Source organism: Seriola dumerili, unplaced genomic scaffold, assembly GCF_002260705.1.
Source record: "Seriola dumerili isolate Sdu_G_001 unplaced genomic scaffold, Sdu_1.0 BDQW01000435.1, whole genome shotgun sequence".
Lineage (NCBI taxonomy): Eukaryota > Metazoa > Chordata > Actinopteri > Carangiformes > Carangidae > Seriola > Seriola dumerili.
Genome location: NW_019174690.1, coordinates 167,175 through 195,041, shown reverse-complemented (window position 1 = coordinate 195,041; position 27,867 = coordinate 167,175). Strand labels below are relative to the sequence as shown.

Sequence of the window (27,867 nt, the reverse complement as noted above, 5' to 3'; positions counted from 1 at the left end):
ACTGAGACCGGACTGAGACCGGACTGAGGCCAGACTGAGACCGGACTGAGACCGGACTGAGACAAGACTGAGACCGGACTGAGACCGGACTGAGACCACACTGAGACCGGACTGAGACCACACTGAGACCAGACTGAGACCACACTGAGACCACACTGAGACCGGACTGAGACCGGACTGAGACCACACTGAGACCGGACTGAGATCGGACTGAGACCGGACTGAGGCCAGTCTGAGGCCAGACTGAGACCGGACTGAGGCCGGACTGAGGCCAGACTGAGGCCACACTGAGGCCGGACTGAGGCCGGACTGAGGCCACACTGAGGCCGGACTGAGGCCAGACTGAGACCGGACTGAGACCGGACTGAGGTCAGACTGAGACCGGACTGAGACCAGACTGAGACCAGACTGAGACCAGACTGAGGTCAGACTGAGACCAGACTGAGGTCAGACTGAGACCGGACTGAGACCAGACTGAGGCCAGACTGAGACCGGACTGAGACCGGACTGAGGCCGGACTGAGGCCACACTGAGGCCGGACTGAGGCCGGACTGAGGCCACACTGAGGCCGGACTGAGGCCGGACTGAGGCCACACTGAGGCCGGACTGAGGCCGGACTGAGGCCACACTGAGGCCGGACTGAGGCCGGACTGAGGCCACACTGAGGCCGGACTGAGGCCGGACTGAGGCCACACTGAGGCCGGACTGAGGCCGGACTGAGGCCACACTGAGGCCGGACTGAGGCCGGACTGAGGCCACACTGAGGCCGGACTGAGGCCGGACTGAGGCCACACTGAGGCCGGACTGAGGCCGGACTGAGGCCACACTGAGGCCGGACTGAGGCCGGACTGAGGCCACACTGAGGCCGGACTGAGGCCGGACTGAGGCCACACTGAGGCCGGACTGAGGCCGGACTGAGGCCACACTGAGGCCGGACTGAGGCCGGACTGAGGCCACACTGAGGCCGGACTGAGGCCGGACTGAGGCCACACTGAGGCCGGACTGAGGCCGGACTGAGGCCACACTGAGGCCGGACTGAGGCCGGACTGAGGCCACACTGAGGCCGGACTGAGGCCGGACTGAGGCCACACTGAGGCCGGACTGAGGCCGGACTGAGGCCACACTGAGGCCGGACTGAGGCCGGACTGAGGCCACACTGAGGCCGGACTGAGGCCGGACTGAGACCAGACTGAGGCCAGAATGAGGCCAGACTGGGACCGGACTGGGACTGGACTGGGACTGGACTGGGACAATCAGTACTTATGTTTGTACCTATAACAGACAAAAGAGATAAAACACAAACTGTTTTTTCTGTGCTCAGTGTAACTTTAAGTTTGTTCAACACAAATATGTAAAACATTTCCCGGACATGAACATAGATGAACTACAGCAGGGTTATCAGTCCTCGGTGAAGTGTTTGATTACTGCAGCTGTTGACTTTGGTCCAGATTAAACATGAACTTTGATCAGATTGTCTGTGGGACTTTAATTACACTGGGACGTTTTTAATAAACTGTGTTTGTACATTAAACAGTGTGGACCTGTAGACTGACACTGTTAACCAATTAATAACCAATTAATAGCCAGTTAATAACCAATCAATAATTAATGTGTATAACAGTGTAGTACAGTGTATATTAGTACAATGTATAGTACAGTGTATAGTACAGTGTGTAGTACAGTGTATAGTAGTACAGTAGTAGTACAATGTATAGTACAGTGTATAATTGTACAGTGTGTAGTACAGTGTATATGGTTTCACAATGTGTAGTACAGTGTATAGTAGTACAGTGTGTAGTACAGTGTATAGTAGAGTGTATAGTAGTACAATGTGTAGTACAGTGTGTAGTACAGTGTGTAATACAATGTATAGTACAGTGTATAGTAGTACAATGTATAGTACAGTGTGTATGGTTTCACAATGTGTAGTACAGTGTATAGTAGTACAGTGTGTAGTACAATGTGTAGTACAGTGTATAGTAGTACAGTGTGTAGTACAATGTGTAGTACAGTGTATAGTAGTACAGTGTGTAGTATATGTTCATAATGTGTGAAGTATAGTAGAAGTACATAATCTCAGTACTGAGGTATTTCTGCAGTAAATTTCAGAGGGATATTGTACTTTTACTTGTATTCTTGGTATTATTATTGAAGTATAAGTTTTCAATACCTTAGTTTCTCTGTGAGGATCAACAACATTTATCTGTTTCTATCAATCACTTTATCAATTCCTCATATTTACCTTCAGAGGTCAGAGGTCAAACACCCACAGTCATTCCTGACGTGGACACTTCCTGTATGACAACACACACACGCACACACACACACACACGCACACACACACACACACACACGGGGCCTCCCCTCCCCCCGCTCGTTTCCTCCTGCAGGACAAAGCGGCCACGCTGCTGCTAACGGACACACTCAAACACACCGAAACACAGTGAAACTCAGTCTGCACAGGTACACACGGAACACACACACCGACACACACCGACACACACCGACACACACCGACACACACCGACACACACACACACACACACACACTCCGCTGTATTAAAACATCAAACCGGTTTCAGTCCGAACTGGAAAAAAAGTCAGTTTCCCGTTTCTGCGCTCCGCCAACTTCACCGTCCGTTCTCACACAAACAGCCTCAACACACAGCTGATCACAGTCCGATCCCTGATCGACCGTCTATATAATTATCGATAACCCTCCAACATCTGCAATAACGGAACAAACGTTTTTCCAGATGTGAGAGAGCGGACAAAGACAAGAGATAGAACAGACAGAAAGTGACCGGGACTCCCACAATTCTTCTATGTTTGTGATCAATAATGTCCAGACTGTCTGATCAGTCAGCAATCATCAATATCTGTAAGTATTGATCACTAAATTCAACGTGCACGCGCTGGGACAGCGTTTCTTTCTCTTTTTTTCCGGTGAACTCACCTTCAGGTTGATTTCCTTCATCCTGTCCTGTCTCCTGCTCTCCAGCAGCCGGGACATCCCCTCCGACAGATCAAACCCACCACACCTGATCGATCACCTGCTCAAAGTATAATCAAAAACTAATCTATAACTGATCAGTAATGATCCGGAGGATCGTTGGGTTCTGGTCCGGGAACAGTCCGCAGTCTGATTGTAGGGGGGCGGGGCTTTTCTCTGATTGACAGTTCCTCTCTCTACTTCTGACCAATCACCGCTCAGCCCTTCTCAGCCAATCCATTCACAGCTCGCACCTTATGCCCCGCCTACCAGCATCTGTCAGGAAGCACTTGCTTTTCACGCCGGGGCAGCGAAGTGACCGAGGTGGGTAGAGTCAGTCTCTATGACAACGTGTCAACGTGTCACGTGACGTGCAAGAGCCAATCAGAGAGCTGTAGAAGGTCACGTGAGCGAAAACATTAGATCCGGACATGAGCCATTATCCCCACCCCCCACACCGCGGCACAAGTTACAACAGCAGCTGTGTGACGTGGAACCACCGAGCGCAGACCCCCGCCCGCCCCGCGGAGTCCCGGTGTATGCCGGTAAAAAATAAAACAAACCTCCCTGCTCCTTCATAACGGAATCATAGAGAAACAGAGAGATGTAGAAGTACTGCATCAGATACTCTACTGCAGTAAAGTGTTACTACTGCCGTAACACTTTACGGCAGTAGTTACACTTAGTATTACCGCAGTAGTATTACCACATTGCATTACATCTTGCTTTCAGAATGTTTTTATTTACTCTCAGTGAAGTACATGAAAGTCAAAGTACTCATCTCAATAAATGAATGAATGATTTTATACACTGAAATGATCATGTGATCACATGATAGTAGTAATGATAAAAATACAAATACATATAGCTGCTGCAAAGATTAATGATCATAATAAAGACAGTCAGACTTCATTATTATTAATGCTCCACTATTATGTTTATAGTCTGTAGCTTGTTAGTCTGTTTGTATTTCATTCATTTAAAATCCAAATTTTTTCTGTTTTGATGGATTTTATTTATTTATTTATTCTAATATTTATTATTTTGGAGTGTTGTTCTTTGTTCACTGTAAAACACACTGGCTGCTCTGCCTTTTTAAATACATTATTATTATTTATTTGTATATGTATGTGATAATTCTCTTCTTTTCATCATTAAAATTGTTATTTGTGTTTGTTAATAAATCTTCATGCACATGTGTAAATCCGGTTCTGTTTATTCTTTGTGATGAAAATTTTACCTCCATGTCTGTTTTCATGCTGACTGAAGCCTTGGTATCATCGTCTTGTTGTGGTCATGTCAATAAAGTTCTTTGAATCTGAGATCTTTGATGATATGAACCAAACTAACTTCACCTTATGACTGTTGTCATCATGTTTTATTGAGTTTATTTAAAACCTTCAGTTTAAATGAATGAACAGACTTTATGTCCAGTGACAGATCAGCTGTTTGTTGCTGAAAATATTCACCAACAATGTGAAACCTCAACACTGACATTATACTGCGTACAGTGTGTGTGTGCAGTAGAAGTACTGCCCACTGTGCAGTGTGTACTGACTGCTGCTGCTGACTATCTCCTGAATGAAACATCTGTTCACAGCTGCCTCCTGGTACTGGCTGATACCACTGTTACCAAGACAACCAGCTACAACACTGTGAGGAGGATGGATGTCATCCTGCCGACCTCAGAGGAAACAGGCAAATGACAGCTCCACCTGCTGACAGGTGAGTTAACTACACCTATAACACAGTGAACACTACAACTAACACGAAACTAAAACTAAACTAACATTAAACTAAAAGTAAACATTAAACTAACACTAAACTAATACTTAAGTAGTCTACTCTATGGTAACATATCATTACTTCCACTGAATAAAGAATAAATAAACACAAATAATATATATATTATTATATATAACACACACACACACACACACACACACACACACACACACACACACACACACACACACACACATATAGATAGATACATACACCGGTTTATAGCGTTAATATTTATTCGGCCCGGAGACGTTTCCTTTAAGAAGACTTTCCCTTTAACTCACCTGACGTGACCACACCTGAGCTGAACTTCCGGAGTGTTTCACAACAACAACAACAACAACAGAAAAAGAAGAAGAAAAAGAAGACGAGGAAGAGGAAGAGGAAGAGGGAACGGGAGGTTTAGATCGTCTCGGTCAGTCTTTAATCATGAATCTGTGAAGTCTGGATTAGGTTTAATCTGAGTTTCGTGTGCTCTGTCTCTTTCCACCTCTCTTAGCATGTTAGCATGTTAGCACGGAGCTGTCGGCCTGTTCCACTTTAGTTCGATTATCACTTTATTCTTATCATTGATCACTTACACACACGTGGTCAGTGATAATGATAATGGTGCAGATGATGACGTATGGGCCTATGACTCGATTGTAAAACATTTAAATTCAAGTTTAATTTGTTTAATCACAAACACGTCACAGCCGCCATGTTACAGCCCGAGTGACGTCAAATGCAGAGGGTGGAGCCAAGGCTGATCAGAGAGCTACAGGTGAACTGATCAGATTCAAGTTCGGCGCAATAAACAAGTCTGATCAAAGTCTGATCAGAAGATATAAACTATGGGGATAAATAATCAATCAGACGCCAATCGATTGATCAACAAGAACATTTTGATCATGTTTGTATAGATTTACAGGCGACAGGTCCCATCCACAGGTCACAGGGGTCACTGATGATGAACATCATGTGACCCTCACAGTCACCTGATCTCAGTCCAGGTGAAATATGGGAGATTTAGGAGGTGCTCTCAGTGCTCTCCATCATCATCATCATCATCATCATCATCATCACATGATGGAATATGTTTATGATGATTAGTGTTGAGACTGTGTGTGTGTGTGTGTGTGTGTGGTCTCTGTTTATTTACCACTGATGAACTGTCCTCTGTTCTCTCTAACAGACAGCTGACCCACAGACAGGTGGCAGACAGACAGGTGACCCACAGACAGGTGACAGACAGACAGGTGACAGACAGACAGGTCAGCCTGAGGACAGCCAGCACCGGGATGGAGGACGGTGGAGTGACGATGACGAGACAGACTGAGGGAGAGGAGGAGGAGGTGGTGAGGTCTTATGAGATGGAGCCCAGCACCCTGCCGTGGCCTGGAGACAGACAGACAGGTGGACAGACAGGTGGACAGACAGGTAAAGGTGACAGGATGAGTGTCAGGTCAAGTGAGGCAGCCAGTTGCACAGAAAGTGAGAGAGAGCTGTTGGTGGAAGGAGAGAGGAAGGGGGGGACGAAGGGAGGGGCAGGTGAAGACAAGGGGGTGGGGTTAATAGAAGAGTGGGCGGGGTTGAGGACACACCTGGAAGAGGAGTCAGAGGAGCCTTTAGAGAACCACCTGCCGGAGAAAGCAGCCCAGGTGTTCAGCCCTGCAGTGACTGTTCTCCCCTCCCCCTCCTCGCCCAGAAAGAGTGAGGCATTCTGGGAAATGGAGTCAGAGAAGAGTCCCTTCCTGGGTCCTCGAGGACTCCCCGAGGACTACAACCAACATGGCTACCAGTATGAGTGGACCGAGAACACGACCCCTGCTACATGTAAATATACCTGTCCTCACCTGTCTGTCTCACCTCTTCTCACCTTTCTACCTCCTCCTCCTGTCTCCTCTCGACTGTGTCTCTCAGGGGGGCGGGGTTTAACCTGGGTTTCTCTGACGTAGGCGGGGTTTAACTTGTAGAATAGAATAGAATGCCTTTATGGTCATTGCAGCTGTCATACAGTGATACACACTTGTCCATGCAGGTAAACAGAAGGCAGATGAAAGGTAAATGAATGAAAAAGACTATGACACACGTCGTTTGTCATGTTTCAGTTCGTTACTGTTCATTGGTGTCTCTCTCTCTCAGGTGGGCGGGGCTGTCCCGGTAGGGACATCCTGAAAGTGGGTGTGTCCCTGGTGACATCAGCACTCTTCTTCCCCTTCCTGGTGTGGGGGGGATTTGTGTTCCTGCCCTTTGACGCTCCACTGTTGGACGGCGCCCCCCTCAGGCTCGTCTACACTCTGCGCTGTTCCGTGTTTTCCGCCGCCCCCATCATCCTCGGTGAGTACAACGCCAACAAAGAACAGTCAGCTGACAGAAAACTGACTGTCAGTGAGTATCTCCATGGTGACAGCGTCTCACCTGTCTGTCTCTCAGGTTGGCTCGTCCTGGGCATCACTCGACTCCGGTCAGGTGTGTCTCGGCCTCTGTTTGATGAGGAGGTGAAGGAAGCAAAGGTTCACGAGGTCACTGTTCACCACCGCTTTGTCTCTGACTCCACCTCCCTGTTCCTGATGTACTTCCTGCAGCTGGGCGTCATGGCAATGTACCTGAGCCAGGAGCACCTGAAGCTCGTCCCACTGCTGACTGTCATCTTCGCCTTCGGACGGTGAGTTTAATAAACTGTGTCAAGTTAAAACTCATAAAAGGTGCATTTGTTTTGTATCTCCAGGCCAATTTAAAGTTTATTAAAGGTGTGTTTGTTTGTGTCTCCAGGCCGGTTTGACTTTTCATTTAAATATTTAGTTAATAACTTAGAAAAACAGATGAGTGGTAAGCTGGTTCGTCCAGTGTTTACAGCGGATGTTGCTGCTGACAGGTGGCGTTACCTTGATTAAAAGTTCTTTAAGTTTTTTAAAATTACTTGGAATGATGTAAGAACACTACTCGACAAAATATACAATATTTGTAGACATTTTAATGCAGAAAAGTTACATATTATACCATTAAAGGTGTGTTTGTTTTGTGTTTCAGGGCTGATAATAAGTTTCCATTAAAGGTGTGTTTGTTTTATGTCTCCAGGTTGATTTACTGGGTGGCCGCAGCCTTCGGCAGCAGCATACGTGGTTTCGGTTTCGGCCTCTCCTTCCTGCCGAGTCTCGTGATGATGGTCGCTAACATCTACTTCATCTTCACAGTGGAGGCGGCGGGGTCCATCTTCAGCCTCTCGCCTCCTTCTGCAGAGGCACTGACTCCACCCGCCGGCAAACAGAGGTTCTGGGGATGAGAGCTGATCAGTAATCAGTAACCTTGCTGAACCATTTCTGATCACATTTGTTTTTTTAAAACTTTATTTTTTTATGAACTGAAACATTAGAGCAGAAAAACAGAATAAAAGATCAAATGATTTATAGAAGCCAGGCAGAAACAGGGACCTGGACCACAGACACAGTTCAGCTTAGTCTGGATCTCTTGGGATGATATGGCTTTATTGGGTCTAACAGAGGTCCTGGATCACCTGTGTCATGAAGCTGGCTCTGTTAATTCTGAGTTCAATAATCTGGCTGCCAATGAGTTCATGAGAAGTGATTAATATGACGTTAACACAGTGAAAACTGCAGGTAAATTCAGTTGAAGCAGAGAGTTTTATTCAACACGGTGAAAGAACATGATCACAGAACTAGAACAGAACCAAGAGCTTCAGAATTACAGGAATAATTTCCAAATGTTAAGTTTAGGATATAAATAAATGAAGATCTTTAGAGTGAGAATGTTGTGGTTCATTTTTCTAATAAAAGACAATAAAGGGTTTAGTTTTAGTTTTAAACGCAGCTCTAATCATCACTGTGTAATTAATGATTGTGAGAAACTCTCCTCTGTCTGTTTGAAAACCACAGTTTAAGTGTTTTGTCCCCGTCTGGATCCTGTAGGAATGATGAAGTTAACAGGTTAGCCCTGCAGCATAGGTTGCCAAGGTGATCTACCCTGTTACCACGGTGATCTACCTCGGTCACCATTATACCATCAACCAGCTTCCAGAGATAGATAACTCACTCGTGGTTCAGGCTCCTGGTGTTTGTTTGATTGTTTGTATATGAAGTATAGTTGTAAAACTACTTCCTGTTTATTTCCTATTCAGTCTGTTGTGTTGGTTCATTTTTTAAATGTTTTATTTTGTAAAATCTGTTTTATGACTCTTAAATATTTTATATTTCTGTTATACTTAACACAAGTTTCACATTTCACAGTAAAAGAATGAAACCTGCTCACTTCCTGTCTCCCTCTGTAAATGAAAATTTATACATTTATTTATTTAGATAAATACACAGTAACTCATTAACATAAACACATTAATTCATTTACACACTGTAATTCATCAACATGAACACATTGACACATTGTGTGTGTTTTGCACAGAAAGTGCATAGTGCTAATAATTAAAATCCTATTGTTCTCTTTTGCATAGATTTTCAGGATATTAGTATATTGATTATAGTAGTATTGATATCCATGTTATCGATACTTTTGTATATTTATAGGTTACTCTGGTATGTTTATCTGACCCTAGAAAAGCTAATATCTTGGTGAATAAATAGAAATATAGAATAAATGGATAATGGAATAAATAGAAATAATAGAAATATATGATACAATCAGTTCAAACACTGAGAGACACTGGTTTTATCATATTAGTAGACAACAGTTTTGATATCCAGATATAATGTAACGATGGTCCTGGACTTACTTCATCTGGAACAGCAGGTGGCGCCAATAACCTTTCACATTTGTCCAAAACTAACGACTCTCCGCTTTTATTGTGAAGGAGTCGGCGCGGAAGTGTTATTGTTGTTGGCGGAACGGGCTAACAGGAGCTAACTGGAGCTAACTGGAGCTAAAAGAGCTAACATGACGGAATAAGTGATGGCTGCGGACATCAGTCCAGCAGTAAGTTTCTGTCTGTTTCTCTGATTTTCCCTGGTGTTTGATGGTTCGGCTTATATTTATTGATCTTGTCGAACTTCGCGCCACAAACCTGCCCACAGCGAAACAACCACTGCGCCTGCTCAGTGGCACAGACTGTGTCAATTTAGCTAACGTTAGCTGCCGGGCAGCTAAACGCTGCTTGTTATTGTACTGGTAGCTTTAAGCTAACGGAGCTAACAGAGCTAATGGAGTTAATGGAGCTATCGGAAGCTGCTCATGAGGACTGCTGCTGTGTGGTGGTAATGGAGGGTGAAGTCTGATGAAGCTGGAGGAGGTGGAGATGGTCAGGGTCTCTCTAATGTGTTAACATATCTAACTGATTTGAATCTGTTAAGCAGCACAGACGTTTGACATGGTCACATGATATAAATACACAGCAGCTGACCCGGGTCAGTTAACCAGGGTCAGCTAACCAGGGTTAGTTAACCAGGCACCATAAACTGAGTCTGTGTGAGTTTGTTTGAGTTGTTTAGACTGGATTCTTAAATATCTAATGAGCAAAGACCTGTTTGTCTGTCTGTCTTTAGTATGATTTCCATTTTAACATATGATCACTTCTATTGGTCAGTGAGGTATTGATCATCCTGCTCACTGTGTTTCAGTGGACAAACAGGCGGCGTCCAGCAGGAGAAGATGTCTGTCCCACGCAGTCTAAATCTCTGAGGATGGATGGACAGATGAGCGTCTTCAGACGGGACAGGAAGTCACACACAGTGTCCACACACAGCTCCTCTGAGGATAGAACACCTGCTTCAGGTGACACAGGCGTACAACAAACGTTCAGGTGTGCACCTGATGGAGGCGGAGCCAGATGTTCACTTGTGATGTGTTTGTCTCCATAGGTAGCGGGATAATGGGGGAGGAGGCGGTCGCCATGGAGACCAGCGAGTCCAGTGAGGATGAACTGGGACGACTGGACATCGATCTGGATAGGAAGTCCAAACAGCACAACCTGACGACCAGCAACGTGCGCACCATCCTGCACGTGAGCAACACACACACACACACACACACACACACACACGTAACGTGTCCTATGCTCTACACACAGTGTAAACATGTTCTGTGTCCCGTGTCAGGAGGTGATTACCCATGAGCGTGTGGTGGCCATGATGAAAGCTGCCATCAGAGACACTCAGGACCTTCCCATGTTTGTGAGTCTCCGTGTTGTCTTTGTCCTGCAGCTACTTGAAGCGTCCTCACTGTTTTACACTGTTTCTGTATCATGTCTGTGATGATTCTGTACAAGTTCAATTTAATTGAACTGAAGTCGAACAAAATGTCCTCCTGTCTGTCTGTCCTCCTGTGTGTCTACCTGTCTGTTTATCTGTCTATCTATCTGTCTGTCTACCCGTCTATTTATCTGTCTGTCTACCTGTCTGTCTATCTGTCTGTCTACCTCTCTGTCTGTCTATCTGTCTGTCTACCCGTCTGTTTATCTGTCTGTCTACCTCTCTGTCTGTCTATCTGTCTGTCTGTCCTCCTGTCCTCCTGTCTGTCTACCTGTCTGTCTGTCTGACTCAGTATCTCTGTGTTTTCCACCAGGAGCCTAAGATGACTCGGTCCAGACTGAAACAGGCTGTCCAGCAGGGACAGGTGAACTCCACCTCCCACAATCCTCTCTGCTACTCGATCTAGAGAGATAAACAAGTCTGTTTAACGACTGTGCTCTCCCTGTCTGTCTGTCTGTCTGTCTGTCTGTCTGTCTGTCTGTCTGTCTGTCTGTCTGTCTTTATGGTTACAGCCACTGAACTGGAGTCTGTCAGCAGTGAACACAGTCAAGGTAAACTAGCTGTCCGTCTCTCTGTCTGTCTGACTGTCTGTCTCTCTCTCTGTCTGTCTCTTTTTGAAGGTCTCTGTCTCTCTCTCTCACTATCTGTCTGTCTGTCTCTCTCTCTCTCTCTCTCTGTCTCTCTCTGTCTGTCTGTCTGTCTCTCTTTCTCTCTGACTGTCTGTCTCTCCTGCAGCCTCCTCAGTTTGTGGACATTGATCTCGAGGATGATGAGGACTCGTCAGATGAAGAGTATTGTCCTGATGATGAAGAGGAGGAGGAGGAAGACACAGCTGAGGAGGTGAGTGAATCTTTGACCTTTGACCTGTCCACCTGAGTCCACTCAGGTGTTCTGCTGAGTCGCAGTAGATACCAGAGTTTTCCCTAAAGTGTGTGTGTGTGTGTGTGTGTGTGTGTGTGTGTGTGTGTGTGTGCAGCCCTTCCTCAGTGATGCAGACAGCTTGGCTTCACCTCTGAGGACACATCATGGCTCTCAGCCCAGACTACCAGCAGACCAGAGGACTGAAGGACCCCAGGTACACTGACCTCTGACCCCTACAGGTACCCTGACCTCCTACCTCTTTAAATATCCTCACAGGTGACCTCTGACCTTTCGTTTAGAGACCTCAGGTGATGACCTCCACCGGTGCTCCTCAGCACTTCCTCGCTGCTCCTGCTGAGTCGTCCTTTCTGGAGAGACTGAATGCTGTGGAGGAGGAGCTTGACTGTAGCCCTGCCTACACCTTTGACCAGGTAACACCACCTCCTCAGCCTCTCACCAAGCCCCACCTAACCCTCCACCTGTCTGTCTGACTCCACCTGTCTGTCTCTCAGTCTCTGGACAGGAAAGCTGCTGATGATAATGATGGTGATGACGAAGGATGTTTGGCGTTCCGCACACGCTCCAAACTTCGTCTGGTTAACGTTCCTCTGGGGCAGCTGGAGGCGGAGCTTCTGGCCCCTGACATCACCGCTGACATGTACGACCTGACTGCCACCCAGCGGGAGGAGGACCGTCATTGGACGAAGTGGCTGCAGGGTCTCATGGCCCCCGACAACGAAGGTCAGAGGTCAGGCTGTCAGAAAAAAAGTCTGTCTTATTTCATCTTCCTGTTGCTGCTCGTTAGTGTTCTTCTCTGTTCTTGTGGAACGTTGTCGGTCTCAGTTCAGATTTCATCCTCATGAGGTTTCACCAAAGTCTTATTAGTTCATCGTCGTTTTCTCATGGTGAAGAACTGAACAACTCCTCAGCTGCTCACAAACTACAATTTACAAATCAAACACAGAACTTGGAGTTCCTGGAAAGAGAAATCAGTTTCTGTTTGATGTCAAACGTCACCTCAGACACATCTGATCAGCTCCAGATCAAACTGATCGATGTCATTGTTCTGTAAAGGTGGAGTGTTTCCTCCTGCTCTCAGCTCTAACTAACAGGAAGTGTCAGTCAGTCTGTTTGTTGTTGTTGTTGTTTACATCTCTGTTTGTTTTTTCTCAGAGGAAGCCGATGACGATGACGACCCTGAATACAACTTCCTGGACGACATGGATGAACCTGACCTAGAGGACTACAGGACGGACCGTGCGGTCCAGATCACCAGTAGGTGTCACACACACACACGCTGATCTGTGGAGTCCTCGCTGGTCATTTTCTCACCTGTAAAATGCCGAGCATTGCATTGTGGGAATGTTAACAGGAAGTAGAGTTCATGTCAGACTCACAGACTTACATATAGAGGACAGATTCACACAGACTCAATAAAGTGTGAGACAGTAGATGTAGAGCAGTTTAAAGAGCCGGTACTACGAGGCAGGTTCTGTTCTTCTTCTTCTTCTTGACCTGAACTCAGTGTAAACTCTTCTTCTTCTTCTTCTTCTTCTTCTTTCTCAGAGAGGGAAGTGAACGAGCTGCTGGAGGAGCTCTTTGATACGGTGCGTTGATCTTCAGCAGCTGGAGCTTCTACTGATTCCTGTGAATGATTCTCATCTTCAGAGACGTTGATAGTTTCTATTGTTTACCAATAGCCTGTGTTGTTTACTATCTGTTTGTGTTGTTTACTATCTGTAAACAGCATCATATCACAGCTCAGGCCCATGATCCGATTCATGTTTCTCCACCACAGAGACGTTTCTTCTGAATCTTCATCAGTCAAGTCGTTACATTTTTCCAGATTAGTTTAAACTGAACGAGAACTGTGGATTTGTTTTGTGAGATTATGTGATGTCACTCTGCAGCTCCTGGAGGAGGAGGTGGCAGCTGAGGAGCAGGAGCGGGGGGAGGAACGGGAGGAAGAGGAGGAGCAGGAGGAAGAGGAGGCCCCATCACAGACTGGACCTAAATTCAATGTCCCCCAGGCTTTACGGTAAAACTCCTACACACACACACACACACACACACACACACACACACACACTCTCACACACACAGAATGGAGGTGTAGTCAAAGTTAAGTGTTGAGTGTAGGAAGCGGTTCAGACCCGTGGACACGGTGGCGGCGTGTCGTCCTCCTGTTGGGACGGTGCAGCAGAGAAGTGCTGTGACTGTTTGGGTTGGGAGGAAGAGAAACTGCCTCTGCTGCTGCTTCTTCAAACAGACACATGACGAAGAATGCAGCTGGGGGAGACATCCTCTTTCACTCTCTTGTTTCAGACTGGCCTGTTTCAGGCTCCGCCCCCTTCAGGTCACATATGTCATAACAAAAACGTTCCCATTTTTGAAACCCATCCAAACACAGCTGGGACAGATCAGTGTATTTTACTTACATTTATTTACACCTCATAGGCCACACCTCTCAAGGAGGCGGACCCCGTGTCACTGTTTTCCAACACAGGAGGGGAGAGAACTCAGTAGAACGTCATCATGGACGTCTTCAATGTGTTTTCAGTTTGTTTTTTGCTGTCTGTAGTTTTGAGGCTCCGTTAGCCAGCATGCTAACGGAGCGACGGCGGACAGTCAGAAAACAGTACGAGGCTCTGCAGCAGAGGAGGGCCCTGCAGGACGCAACCAATCATCACCGTGACTACATCAACCTGAAAGACACACCCGGCCCCCAACCCAACACCGCCACACCTGTGTTAGTGCTGCCAAGCCGGGTGTGCTCCACTCTCCACCTGGACTTCACCCAGAAACTGCAGCTGCAGCAGCAGATACAGCAGGTACGTCGGTAGCCATGCTGTTACTCCTCCATCAGTCTGACATCACCTTCCCCTCAGCTGCTTCCTGTTTCTGGAGGTCATGTAGGGACATATTACATTTTTTTCTCTTTAAGTATTCTGTATAGAATCCTCTAGTGTACTAGATGATGTGGAGCTGTCCAGGTCCAGACGCAGCAAATCAGCCTCAAATCCCGATGCTCCCTCCACCTGCTTCACCTGTGGGATGATGATGTTAGGATGCAGGGCCCTTTATACCACATAGAGCTGCATGTCTTCCCCAAACATTACTTTCATCAGTTCATAAAACATTTTCCCAGCAGCACTGTGGAGAGTGAAGCTGCTCTTTACAAACTTCAGGGGCACAACGATGAGAAACGGCGTCCTCTGTGGCGTCTGTGGCAGGACGCCAGGCACCATGATGTGTGTGTGGTCGACTCATGACCAGAGATGTGAACCAGCTCCAGTGATTCCTTCGAGCCTTCAGCTTGTGACTCTGAGCGTGTCTGTCTCTCTCTCTCAGCATGTGCAGCTGCTGACTCAGGTTCATCTGCTGAGTCGCCGTGTCGACGCCCTGAACCATGAAGCCTGCATCACTAAACATTACCTGGTCAGTCAGTGAACAACAACAACAACACAAACACTACCTGAGGCCTGCACAACCAAGCAGGATCTGAGGTCATCGAGGTAACTTCAGGTGTAACTCTGGGGTTTCAGTCCTACGACGGCGGTTCATTTGTTACCGGGGTAAATCACCATGGCAACTGATGCTGAACTCCTGAGCTTCAGAGGATCAGATCAAAACCTGTCAACAGCCAAACTACTGACCAATCAGATCACTGGAAACACGGAGTCATCATTCCTACAGGATCCTGACAGAGAGAAATTTTACAATTAAGTGATCAATAATAACGATCAGTAGATATTTATAGTACAGGTTATCAGGATGGCCAATGTTAGGTTCAGTTAGGCCAGATAACGAAAGGTCATCCTGGGTATGTTGAACTTTTTTCGTAGTGCAGGCCTCAGAGTATCAGTTACCATGGTGATTTACACCGTTACACATCGTAGGACTGAAAGAGTTAAACCTGAAGTTAACTCGATAAACCTCAGATCAAAATCTGTCAACAGCCCAACCACTGACCAATCAGATGACTCTAGATTTCCACTCATCTGATTGGTCAGTAGTCGGGCTGTTGAACCTCACAACGTCATAACCAAATATCTATCCTTCCTCCTCCTCCCTGCTCCCTCCAGGAGGAGTTGCACCAGTTTGCCAGCCGTCAGGAGGAGATGTTTCTCCCCAGCAGCTTCAGTGTGTGTAACCTCCAGGGGGCCCTGGATCTCCTGCAGGAGGTGGAGCAGAGAGAGGAGCCTCCTCCTGCTCCTGCTGCTCCTGCTGTCTCCAGACGCTGGCTCCCAAGGATGACTCCCGCCACCAACAGTGAGGAGGAGAAATCAAAACCTGTCTCATAGTCCTCCTTCTCTAACCTGGTTCTGGTTCTGGTTCTGGTTAAGATTGTGGTTCTTGTTGTGTTCAGGCCACGCCTTCCCTCTGCTGTCCGCCAACACCGCCTGGCTCTTCGCCACCCGGCCCGTCTTCCTCTACCCAGAACTACTTCCTGTCTGCAGCCTGGACCCCGCCCTCCACAGCCAGAACCACAGGAGTGTTTACACCGCAGGAGAAGATGGGTACGTTCACACTACTACACAATGTACACACATGTAAACACACACACACACACACACACACACACACACACACACACACACACATACACACACACAGGTACGGCATCTTTGAGTCTGATATCCAGTTCATAGACCGGTTGATGTTTCAGACTGTCATATTTCCCATGATGCCTCTGTGCAGGCTGATCATTCTGGGTCTGAAGCACTTTGAGGGGGCGGTCCAGTCGGATCAGCTGATCAGCTCCTACCTGCTGTGCAAGAATCGATGGAACTTCAGGAAACATGTCAGAGAGATGAGCAGCCCGAGAGCGCTACCAAACAACGTCATCAAGGTGACATCACGGTGACATCACTGTAACTGCGACGTCACTGTCTGACATCAGTGAATCTTAAAGCAGATGAATCATGTTCTGTCGTGTCACAGGTAAAGGTGTGACAGGTGAAGTAAAACTCTTCTCTTGGTGTTTTCAGATGTTCCTGACGGAGCAAGTCGTCCCCCCCCTGCCGCTCGCCTGCAGCAGAGTTCAGCCAGGAGACCAGCGCCCCCCAGTGGACAGGAACGTCTCCAATATGCCAAACTGGCTTAAGGTCTGACAGACTAAACCATTTCAGATTACAGGATTATTTATTTAGTTAGTTATTTATTTTTTAGGCCTTTATTTTATTAAATTTATTTGATTAATTTAAATTAAGGTACATAACATGTAAACTAATTTTAAGTTTTAAGTTATTTTAAGTTATTTTAAGTTACTTGTTATATTTTGAGGCCTGGCTGAGTGATGTCACTGTCCACTGACATCAGATGATGACATCATCATCAACAGATTTACCAATCGTAGAGCGACAGTTCAGTTCTTGTTTTCACCAGCGGGCGTCAGAGTTCTCAGGGTTCTCTCGGTTCTTTGGGTTCTTTAGTGGGACGTTCCCGGGATTGAACACCTGATATACAGTACCTGGTAACCATAGTAACAGTCACAGGTCACAGCTTTTTACAGACCTGTTGTTGTTGTCTGATCAATAACATGTTAACTAACCTGTCACCAACATTATTACCAATAAGTAAGAAGTGATGTCACCTCAGGTCGTTGGTTGTGACTCTGGTTCTCTGACGTTCTCACCTGTAGAACAGTCAACAGATCATCCACAGGACCCGACTGGACTCCACCTGTTACCCCCCCTCCCTTCCCCCAGGCTGCACCCTCAGGCTCCACCCCTATTGGCTCAAGAAGACGGCCTGCCCACCTCCCCCTCGCCACAGACGCCTCTTCACCCTGGCCCACAATGCATCTCTGCTGCCCCTCGCCAAAGCCCCAGCATACAGACAGGTGGACAGACCAGCAGATCGACAGGCAGACAGACAGGTAGACCTGCAGCCAATCAGCTACCTGTCTCTGTCCCCTCCCAGTGTCACCTTACTCTCTGACTGCCCCACCGCTTCAGGAGCCCATCCATTGACTCCGCCTCCCGTCTGTGGAGCTGTCCCATTGGCTGCGGTTCACCCAGTCCCTGCCCAGTCTGTGTGTACTGACATCATCCAGTCCTGCCTTCCTATTGGCCAGAGCACGCAGCAGAGTGTTTCTAGGCAACAAAACACCACCAACCCCGATATTACAAAACCCATCATGCCTTGTTCAGCTGCCGCCATGAAGCCGAGCTGCTTCCTCCTCCAGATAATGTTGACGCCTCCCACTCTGCCCGCTGCCACCTCCCAGCATGCTCTGAGGCAGCAGCTCCGTGCTCCAATCAGAGAGGTAAAAGAGGAGGCGGAGCAGACCCCCATAATGCCCCGCCCTTTGGTGGAGGAGGAAAGTTCAGCTTCAACATCAACACTGAGCCCACCGTCCGAGGAGGAGGAGAGGAGCAGTGTAGAGACTGAGGGTGAGGAGGAGGCGGGGCAGGAGGAGGTGGAGCGGGAGGACTGGACTATTGTGGGTGTGGTCAGTTTGAATGGAGGAGGTAACACTGGTGGTGAGGAGGAAGAGGGGAGAGGGGGAGGAGGTGCAGGAGGTGGTGGTGGGGAGGAAGCAGGTGGGGGAGGAGAGGGAGAGCAGGGAGGAGAGGGGGAGCAGGGGGGGGAAGAGGAGGGACAGAGAGAGGACGGGGGAGGAGAGAGGGAGGAGGATGGAGAGAAGGATAAGGATGAAGATCAGGACCGACAGGGCGAGGAGGAGGAGGAGGAGGATTTCGATGACCTCACACAGGATGAAGATGAGGAGGAAGTGATGTCATCAGCGTCGGAGGAGTCGGTGCTGTCTGTTCCGGAGTTACAGGTAAACAGGAAGTTCTCCTTCATCAGTCCAGGTGAGCTGATGATGTCATCTCCAACTCTGTTGTCATGGTTACATGGTTACATACCATGAAGCAGCTGACCTCTGACCTTTCAGGAGACCATGAAGCAGCTGATCTCTGACCTTTGACCTTTCAGGAGACCATGAAGCAGCTGACCTGGCTGGCAGCTGAGAGGCGTCTCTGTGCAGATGGAGACTCGGAGGAGGATCACTCCCCAACCTCCCCGGGCTCTCAGGAGGAGGAGGAGGAGGAGGAAGAGGAGGGGCCTAAAGGGGAGGAGTCAGGAGAGGGGAGGAACAGTAAGGCGGGAGGAGACGAGGAGACGCCGTCAGGAGAGGGGACGCCCAGAGGAGGAGGAGGGAGGTGTCCTGGACGAGGACGAGGTAAGAAGTTGCTCTGCTGTGTCTCTGCACTAAATGGCTCCTGATGCGGTTTTTTCCCTGAGCTCTCTGTCTCCGCAGGTCGAAGCCGACCTCTTCGCGGCCTCAGGAGGAGTCGTCAGGAGCGTCGCAGCAAAGACGCCACGAAACTGCTGCTGCTGTTCGACGAAAACATCCTGGACAACGACCCGCACCGAGAGAGCAAGGATGTGGCGTTTGCCCAGAGCTACCTGAGCCGGGTGAGAGGGGGGAGAGCGCCACTATCCCGGATGGGGAGGCGCCGAGCTGCGTTAACCTGTGTGTTACTGTGTGTCCACAGGTGCGTGAGGCGCTGCAGGACGTACCTGGGCAGGTGGAAGAGTTTGTGTCTCTGCTCAATGAGTTCGAGCAGGTGGGAGAAGGGCGGGAAGTGGTGTTGCTGTTCAGAAAGCTGCGATGCATCCTGGGTGATCGGACAGACCTCCTCCGAGACTTTGCCGCATTCCTGCATCCTGAACAGGCGCTGCAGTGTGGACTGGTGAGCACAGGTGGACACCGGGTCAACACCTGGTACAGACCAGGTGTATCATTGCAGGATCTCAGGTGGATCTAAAATAAATCGATCTTCTGGTCAATAGTTTCTCTGGTTTTCATAAATCTGGAGGTCGATCTTTCCTCAGTACGTTCACCTGAATGTTGTGGTTCAGACCGTCTCAGGTGATCCCATCACGTCACGTCAGTTAACACCTGGCAAATATGCGTCTCGAGTGACCGCCTGTGATCGGACCTCACCTCCCCGCCCTAGATGCAAATACACGTGTACATCACTTCCGTTTACAAAGACCAAATGCGTCGTCGTTTTCGGTTACGTTACGATTCTTCCAGTCGTTGCTGTATCGTCTCCTTGGCCCAGATTGAAATCAGGGTTTCCTGGGTTCTCCCTCCGCCGCTGTCCAGTTGGACGGTTTGCTGCTGTAGCAGCCTCCCTGTAGCCTGTTGTCACGCTTTATTATAACGAGGTTTACGACGTCAGTGGAGTGGGCGGTGCTTCAATGTGGCCGGGACGCATTTGTGTTCACACTGCAAAAGACGCGGTCCAGAACATGTCTGAGCGTGGTCGGAATGATTGGATCTCAAATGCGTCCTGAATGCGTCTCGGATGTGTTCGTACCTGAACTTAGAGCTGACCACTTCATATCACCTGAGACGGATGTTAATACCAGGTGTGGACAGGTGTCAACAGGTGTGGATAGGTGTGGATAGGTCCTATCAGAGGGACAGACTGAAAAAAGCCTCAGCACACTGATCTGAGACCAGTTTGTGTTTGTTGAAGAGACATTATCACAAGATGTGAGATGAGTTTACTCTTGAGTTCACATCTGTCTTTGTGAATTGAAATAGAACAGAACAGTGTATGTGATCCACAGTGATTATTGATTATCTATTGGCGCCGGTGTAACTCTGTCGTGTGTTTGTAGTTGGAGGAGCAGCAGGCGTTTGAACGCAGCCGCCGTTTCCTGCGACAGTTGGAGATCAGTTTTGGAGATAATCCGTCACATTATCAGAAGATCATCAAAGCTCTTCAGACTGGTCCGGACCTGAGTCCAACCAGCATCCATGAGGTACAACTGATTAACCTTTATCAATAACTGGTAAAGTAACTGTCAAATATAACATGAAGTTATTGACCAGCAGTTTGTTAAAGTTATTGATCAGCTATTTAAGTTATTGATTAACTCTTTATCAGTAAAATCAGCCATTCTCTTTGTTTTCAGCTGAAAGCTCAGATGGCCACGCTGCTAAAAGGCCACACCCATCTACAAGCTGAATTCTGGGTATTTTTTGATGAGCTCCGCCCCCCTCCGGCCCGTCCCAGACAGTTTGAAGAAGCTCATTGGCCAGAGGAGGGAGGGGGCGGGTCAGATTGCGGAGATGGTGTCGGCCAGGTGTCAGGAGGCGGAGTCACTGGTGGCTTTGAGGAAGTGACGCTCCCAGAGCTTGAAGAGGAAGAGGAAGGTCATAAAATCCAACCAATGACAAGCCGGCGCCAGAGGAGGAAGATGAACGCCCACAGAAACTACAAGGTGTGAGAAAACCTTTAGTGAACTTTCAGTCATGTACTTCTTCTCACACTGGCTGCATTTAATCTGTTCTGACGATGTTTGACGTTTGCAGGACTGTGATTGGTCGGACAAAGAGTGGCCCTGTCCGTGTCGTGATGCAAAGATCAGCAGACACAGGAGGAAAGGATGCTCTCGCTGCCACGGCAACAAGGTCGGTCCTCCATGTTTTATCAGGTGTGAATCAGTGACAGATGGAGCACCTGACTCACCTGTTCATTTCACCTCCAGACCTCAGGGGGCGTGTCCAGAGCAATGAAGAGCCTGGACCCTCTGTACTCTCAGATAAGCTCCGCCCCCGGAGAAGCAGGTGACCTGGACCTGAAGGGGGACGATGACAGTCCACAGCCAGGTGTGTAACAGATCGCTCTCCGTGGTTAACAGACAGGTGTGTTCATTTTTTAAACAATTGTATTTGCATCAACAGATCGAAGCGGTGCATCATGGGAAGGCTCGTTCCCTCTGACTGATGAGAAGGAGGAGGAGGAGGAGCTGGACGATGAGGAGGACGATGAAGATGAGGAGGAGAGGAGGAACATTGACAAGGAGCACAGCCCAGCAGTGAAGAGGAGCAGGAGGGAGGAGGCTCCACAACCCCCGTCTTTCATCCCCACCTCCTCCACTGTCTCTACCTCCACCTCCTCCACCTCCTCCTCTGTCACTTCCACCTCCACCTCCTCCTCTGTCACTTCCTCCTCCCCCTCCACCTCCACCTCTGTTACTTCCTCCTCTTCCATCTCCTCTCTTCCCTCCTCCACCTCCACCTCCTCCTCTTTTACCCCCTCCTCCTCCACCTCTGTCTCTTCCTCCTCCGGCTCCACCTCCTCCTCTTTTACCCCCTCCACTTCCACCTCCTCCTCTGTTACCTCCTCCACTTCCACCTCCTCCTCTGTTACCTCCTCCACTTCTTCTGTCACCTCCTCTCTCTCCTTTCCCTCTGTGGGCACCTCCTCTTCCTCCCTGTCTGCCTGCACCTCCTCCATCACCTCCCCCTGCACCTCTTCCATCTCTCCCTCTGCCTCCTCCACCTCCTCCTCCTCTGCTCCTCCTCGGCCCAGTCCTCCTCCCGACCCCCCCGTCTGTGCCAAGAACATTTCTCTGACAGCGAGTGGAGAGAAGGTCATCCTGTGGACCAGGTACACCTCCTGCTGCCGAACCTCCTGCTGCCGAACCTCCTGCTGCCGAACCTCCTGCTGCACCTCCTCTTTAACCTTGTTGTGTTTTCACAGAGAAGCGGATCGAGTCATCCTGACAACGTGTCAGCAGGAAGGAGCCAATCAGAACACGTTCCAGTCCATCTCTACTCTGCTCGGCAACAAGACCTCCAGTGAGGTGATGGGCTTTTTAATCTTCTGTTGCTTCTGTGATTGACTGTGATTGGTCCATTTTTTAATTTTGTATTAAAGGACAGAAGAAGAACTTTGCCTCATGTTGAGATTTTCATCAAGTTTCCTCGTATCTCCAGGTGTCTCGGAGGTTTCGGGATTTGATGCGTTTGTTTCGGACGGCGGCTCGTCAAACCAGCTCTGAGGACGAAGCTCCACCCACTGAGCCAGCAGTAGCCGATGAGGAAGAAGACTGACTGACACTGACCAATCAGAAGAGCTGAAAAAATGAAGTTTGTATTTTGAGGACTTTTATTGTGAAAGGGATGTACATGAGAAGAAAAATGTAAATATTTTCAGATTATTTAATGTTTTTGTAAAAAGTTTTTTTTTTTTTTTTTTTTTTTTTTTTTTTAAATAAAACATTTTTTCATGACAGTCTGTCTGCTGTCCTGAATCAGACCACATCATTTTTCAGAATAAAAGCTCGACAAGTGTTGTTCCTGTAGCTCTGTGACTCAGTGACTCACCTGCTGACACAAAACACAGGTGTGACAGGAAACACTCAACACACAACCCTGACTTTCATCCTCCAACCTGATCAACAGTTCACACATCATCAATAATCAGTGATGTGATGATGATCGATCATCACCTGTTCAACAGTTTAAACAATGTGTCAGACTTTTAATTTGAAAGTTCAGAGTAGGAAAGTTGAAAGTGAATCTTTTTAGATAAAAACATTTATGACTCGAACTTTGAAATAACTCAAGACTGACATAAACACACCTTTTGCAGGTAAGTACAGGCTCAGTTTCCTGTTTCTCAGTGTTACAAAATAAAAGCAGCAGTTTGATCTCATTTGTAGATTTTAGTTGTAAAACCAGTTAACAACAGGTGTATCATCAGGAGGCTAAGGGGGGGTGGGACTATTGTGATGGATAGGGGGGCGGAGTCATCCCTGTGCTCTCTCTCCAGTTTCGGGGTCAACGTCATCGTCGAGCTCTGAAACAGGAAGAAAAAAACAAACAAATGTATCATGACACGTATCACTACGACCTGCAAGGTGAGGGTCAGCTGCTCTTTAATGAGTCTACACCTGCGTCACCTTCAGACTTATCTAAAGGTGTAAGATCTAAATGTCCACATGTTGTCGTGACAACAATTGTAACGAGTTGCTTTTTAGTGAAATGCTCTGAGTGAATTTAGATTTCCACTTGTAAGCAGTTACACAGTGTACATGACTAGGGCTTTTATTGTGAAAGGTAAGAGTGGAGGCAGTCAAAGTGCTCGCCACTTTGGTTCAGACCAGGGAGCTTGAACAACATTAACTGACAGGTGACCTCACCTGCTCAAACTGTGGTTCCTCTCACTGTGACCTTTCAAAATAAAAGCACAATCTAAAAAGTGATCACTTGCCTTCAGCAAATGATTGTTCAGAACAACAAAGAGCCTGACTACACGTCTCACCCATACAGTCCTCAGCTCTGCTCTCTGGGTTCTGCTGGTTCCGTGGGTTCTCTGGGTTCTCTGCAGCAGGAGGTTCCTCCTCCATGTGAATATCTGTGTGAGAGTGAGAGTTTGGTTCAGACTGAACGGGACGTCATCTTCATGAACGTGGCTTTAATTTGAGACTGTGGAGTCGAAGTGTGTTTCTCTCCTGAAGCTTCAGACTGAGAGAAATGATCTTTAGTCTCTGAGCAGCTTCATGAGGAAAGGAGCTTCACTGTTTCCTCTCTCATCTCCTTTAGGAAACACTGGAGCTTCCTTTACTGAAGGAAAGGAGACATGCCGTCCCACAATTCCTTGCTGCAGCAGCATTTAAAACCACAGCAGAGCCACATAAATGTAGAAACTCAGATCCATAAATATAGATTTATTCTCTTTAAATCAGTCAGGAGTCATCATGAAGAACAAGCTGATGAATTTAAATTTAATATCATCGTCATCAATAAATAAATAAATAAATAGTCTATATATTAATGATCTTTCACTAAATCTCCCTGTGTGTAAAGACATAAATATGAAGTTCAGTCAGATTATTTTCCTGAGTCCTGATGAATTCTCCTTCACGTCTTTGACCTCATGACGTTTTCCATTGAGGTCGAGGAGACGAGGTCAGAGAGGAGGTCATTTACACTTCTCCACCTCAGCCCAGGTGTAAATGAAAACACCTGGGTGGAGCCTCGTTAGGTGAAGTATGAGCACGTGCTGTTGGTGTGATGGTGCTCAGAGTCGCCATCACAGGTGTGAATGTGAAACCGTTCTTCTGCCACCAAGCAAAAGAAAAACAGTCCAACAACCTCAGGTCACATATCTCCATTATTGTCACTGATATTTCTTATGTTTATTTTTGTCGTATGTCGATCTGCCGTCACAGAGTCAGAGGAAGAACTGGATCTAAAAACAGTTGATGAACTAAGAGACTTCCTGTCTGGAGTTATCGGACAGTTCAGAGGAAGCACAAAAGGTAAATACACCAAAGACACAAAAGTGGGGACTTCCTTTGTCACTGAATGACTGACTGATCATAGTTCCACCATTGGTCAGCAAAATGCCATGTGACTGAGTTCATTCAATCTGAACTGCTGGAAAACCAGTTACACAAAACACCTTAAGTTAAGATTTTCCTTAAAATAAAACCAGTTACACAAAAACACCCTTACCTGTTCTCCTCAGTGTTTCCTTAAAGTGTTCACTTAAGTGTTTTAGGTTTTCTCCTGATCTTAGTCTTATACTTAATGAATCACTTTAAGTCAGTTAAACCGTAAAAGACCTTAGTGACCGAACTAAGGAAAAAACCTGAAGCTTCCTGTGATTGTATCTGAACTCAACATGTCTGATTGATGTTTAGAATTAGACGAACGTCCCAACAAGAGTTTGAGCCTGATGGAGCCTCAACCTGAGGAATTGATTTGTTGATTTCTCTCTGTAGATTTGATCGGCATCAGTTTCTGATCCGATCACTCCTCTTTCCTCAGCGGTGTCTTCAGCTCCTCTGCAGTTAATGATCACTCTGTGGTTTGATGCTGCGGGGTCTTTACAGTCAGTCCTTGGTGAAGTATTTCCTGTCGATCGATCAGCTGTCAGCCGTGACGTTTTGTTTTATTCTTCCAGAAGTTTCATCTTTTCTTTCTCTGACCAGTTTGGTTTTCTTGCCTTTTTTTCTTCTGGCCGACATTGTGAGACGATATAGTCTCCATGGCAACAGTAGAATGTTACCGCTGTAAAATCTCTTTAACTGCTGCAAATGTCTTAAAGTTTTATCTTAACTGAGGAAACCTTTTAAGAGATTCTGTGCAACAACCTTAAGTGACTCCCTCAGCTGAGGAGAAACTCAACCTTAAGTGTCAGACTTAAGTAGAAAAGGTCAGCTGATGGACACCTGATGGGAACATGGCGTCCATCTTCACACCCCAGTGACTCCTGAGAAATGTGATATTCACTGAATTACACTCTGGACCACAAACAGCTTCACCATCAAAGACTGAGTGAAGTGAAGTGAAAGTTTGAGGCTTTACCTGAACTTTCAACCCTCTGTCACTGGTCTTCAGTTTCTATATTCATCAGTAAAGTGACACGTCACCTGGCGCCAGGTTGACACTCACCTGCGGCCGCCGCTGATTGGTTGTAAGGACCTACGCTGGAGAGAGGCGGAAGGGACTGTGAGCAGACCGTGCTGATTGGCTGGTTGGATGTGGGCGGGCCAATGTTGTTCCAGTATGAACCAATAGGAGAAGAGGCTGCCGCTGACAGGGCTGTTCAACAGGAAACAGGAAGTGGAGAAAGGTCAGAGGTCGGTCAATTTTATCCAACTTTCACTGGCGCAACACAATGTCACCGTGTCACCGTGTCACATGACTTTAATGTGCTTTTTAATCCGGTTAAAATGAACCCCGGTTGGTTTTCCCTCTCGGTACGATTCGTTTGTGCAGGTGTGAAACAGTAATCGCTCTCAGGTGAAGAAACAATCGCACTTCTGAGGGCGTGGTCTCGGCCCAGTCCCAGAGAGAGTTCTGACCTGGATCCCACCCCAGCAGCAGGTGAACTCACAAATTGGAGCTCGACGGTTCCCATAACCTTCTTCCTTCCTTCCTTTCCTGCTGCGGACAATCTGGCCAATCAGAGGAGGGAACGTTCTCACCTGGTTTGCATTGATGCGTTTCATTTCACTTGAATTTAGTTTATAAACTCATCAACTGAATCAGACCAGAAACAAACCAACTTCAAAACATCCTGAAAACCTCACGGCGCTTTCAGGTGCTGCAGCGTCTCCTCCGGCTGAATCACCATCTGTGACCTCAGAGCTTTGTCCTGATTGGCCGGAGGCTTCACTTTAAGCTGTGTGTAATAATCTGAACCCACACACTGAAAGAGGAGTTTTAAAACACATCCAGTTTGTAGAATCAGTTTGAAGTTTAATGACCTGTTCGTTAACAGACAGTCCAGCTGTTTTTACACCTGAACACACTGACCGTAGGTTTGCTTGCGGAGCTTCCTGAATGGACAGTTTTCTCGGAGGCGCAGCAGACACGACTTCCTCCTCACAGACAGAGACTCCATGAAGAAGAGTCAGTTTAACCCTTCACACCCCGAACGTGTTGAGTCTGTAGAGACGAGCTGCGTTCTTCAGTCTGAACCTCCTTCAGTCTGTCAAGACTCTAACACATACACCGTGTCAGCAGAGTCTACCTGTACACATCTCTGCACACCTGAGCTTTCAAAATAAAAGTCCTGCCTGCAGTCAAAGCAGCTGAAACAGGAGCTGCTGCCTAAAGAAATGAAAGTGGATTTTACCAGAAAGTCTGACAGTAAAGATTTTTCTACTGTAAACCTTAAATGTTCCTCTTCACTGATGGACACAGATCAGAGTTTATTACACCTGTTGCTTTTCACCCGTTTTTACAGTTCAATGTTTATAAGAAGAAAAACGAGGCTAAAAAGGATTTATAAGATAAAGTCAGACAGAAGGTCGTGAACATCTGTAACACCTGTAGGATTCACCTGACTCACCTGTCAGGTGTGTTGTTGGATTGTATGTGTAATTTATTAATTTCATACACACACAAACATATATTATATATTATATCAGACTAAGACTTGTATTGAAGTAAAAGGAAATAATAATCTTTCTCACACACAGGAAGTCCCATCAGTTACGTCACTTGATGCTAAAACTCATTTCATGTCTTTAACTTGAAGTCTTGGTGCTTTTATTTTGAAGGTAAACTGGCAGTACTTCCTGTCAGTTTGGTGTTTGGTGTCATCTGTCAGTCGGACCGGTTCAACCGGAGGAACAACCGCAGCTTCATGTGACTCAGAACAGACTGATGGGATCATTTAAACAAACAAACTCAACAAAGATTCTGACGAGTTTAATCAATTATAATAAAAATTAAACATTTTCATTCCTCCGCGACGG

The 27,867-nt window shown here is 47.2% G+C and overlaps 2 protein-coding genes and 1 long non-coding RNA gene across 3 annotated transcripts in view; 2 read left to right on the top strand and 1 right to left on the bottom strand.

Moving 5' to 3' along the window:
• The window catches only part of LOC111234082 (rho guanine nucleotide exchange factor 2-like), an 18,472-nt gene extending 15,337 nt beyond the window's left edge, over window positions 1-3,135 (bottom strand). The window contains exon 1 of the mRNA XM_022761999.1: window positions 2,957-3,135. Within this exon, the coding sequence (XP_022617720.1) occupies window positions 2,957-3,013 (57 nt within the window). The 5' untranslated portion in view covers window positions 3,014-3,135. The remainder of the gene's footprint in view (window positions 1-2,956) is intronic.
• Window positions 3,136-4,656: 1,521 nt separating this feature from the next.
• On the top strand, window positions 4,657-22,779 carry LOC111234091 (GON-4-like protein). The gene is made up of 36 exons (XM_022762009.1): window positions 4,657-4,690; window positions 5,041-5,177; window positions 6,016-6,592; window positions 6,902-7,096; window positions 7,193-7,424; window positions 7,838-8,019; window positions 10,582-10,724; window positions 10,819-10,893; window positions 11,285-11,335; window positions 11,484-11,522; window positions 11,707-11,811; window positions 11,948-12,046; window positions 12,132-12,263; window positions 12,345-12,573; window positions 13,006-13,107; window positions 13,399-13,439; window positions 13,743-13,870; window positions 14,243-14,663; window positions 15,184-15,270; window positions 15,918-16,104; window positions 16,202-16,352; window positions 16,534-16,684; window positions 16,824-16,940; window positions 17,477-18,308; window positions 18,465-18,622; window positions 18,778-19,024; window positions 19,103-19,260; window positions 19,341-19,538; window positions 20,479-20,622; window positions 20,776-21,084; window positions 21,176-21,274; window positions 21,352-21,472; window positions 21,548-21,744; window positions 22,090-22,256; window positions 22,350-22,452; window positions 22,586-22,779. The coding sequence occupies exons 1-36, from the start codon at window positions 4,657-4,659 to the stop codon at window positions 22,700-22,702; spliced, it is 6,465 nt and encodes a 2,154-aa protein (XP_022617730.1). The 3' UTR covers window positions 22,703-22,779.
• On the top strand, window positions 9,560-10,608 carry LOC111234124. Its single transcript, XR_002665640.1, has 3 exons — window positions 9,560-9,700; window positions 10,342-10,495; window positions 10,582-10,608. It is a non-coding gene; the product is annotated as an uncharacterized LOC111234124 (long non-coding RNA).
• Window positions 22,780-27,867: the final 5,088 nt, after the last annotated feature.

Coding starts and splice junctions, on each gene's coding strand:
- LOC111234091 (XM_022762009.1), top strand. CDS start 4,657: ATGGATGTCATCCTGCCGACCTCAGAGGAAACAG. Junction 12,574..13,005: donor CATGGCCCCCGACAACGAAG/GTCAGAGGTCAG, acceptor GTTTTTTCTCAG/AGGAAGCCGATGACGATGAC. Junction 13,440..13,742: donor TGGAGGAGCTCTTTGATACG/GTGCGTTGATCT, acceptor GTCACTCTGCAG/CTCCTGGAGGAGGAGGTGGC.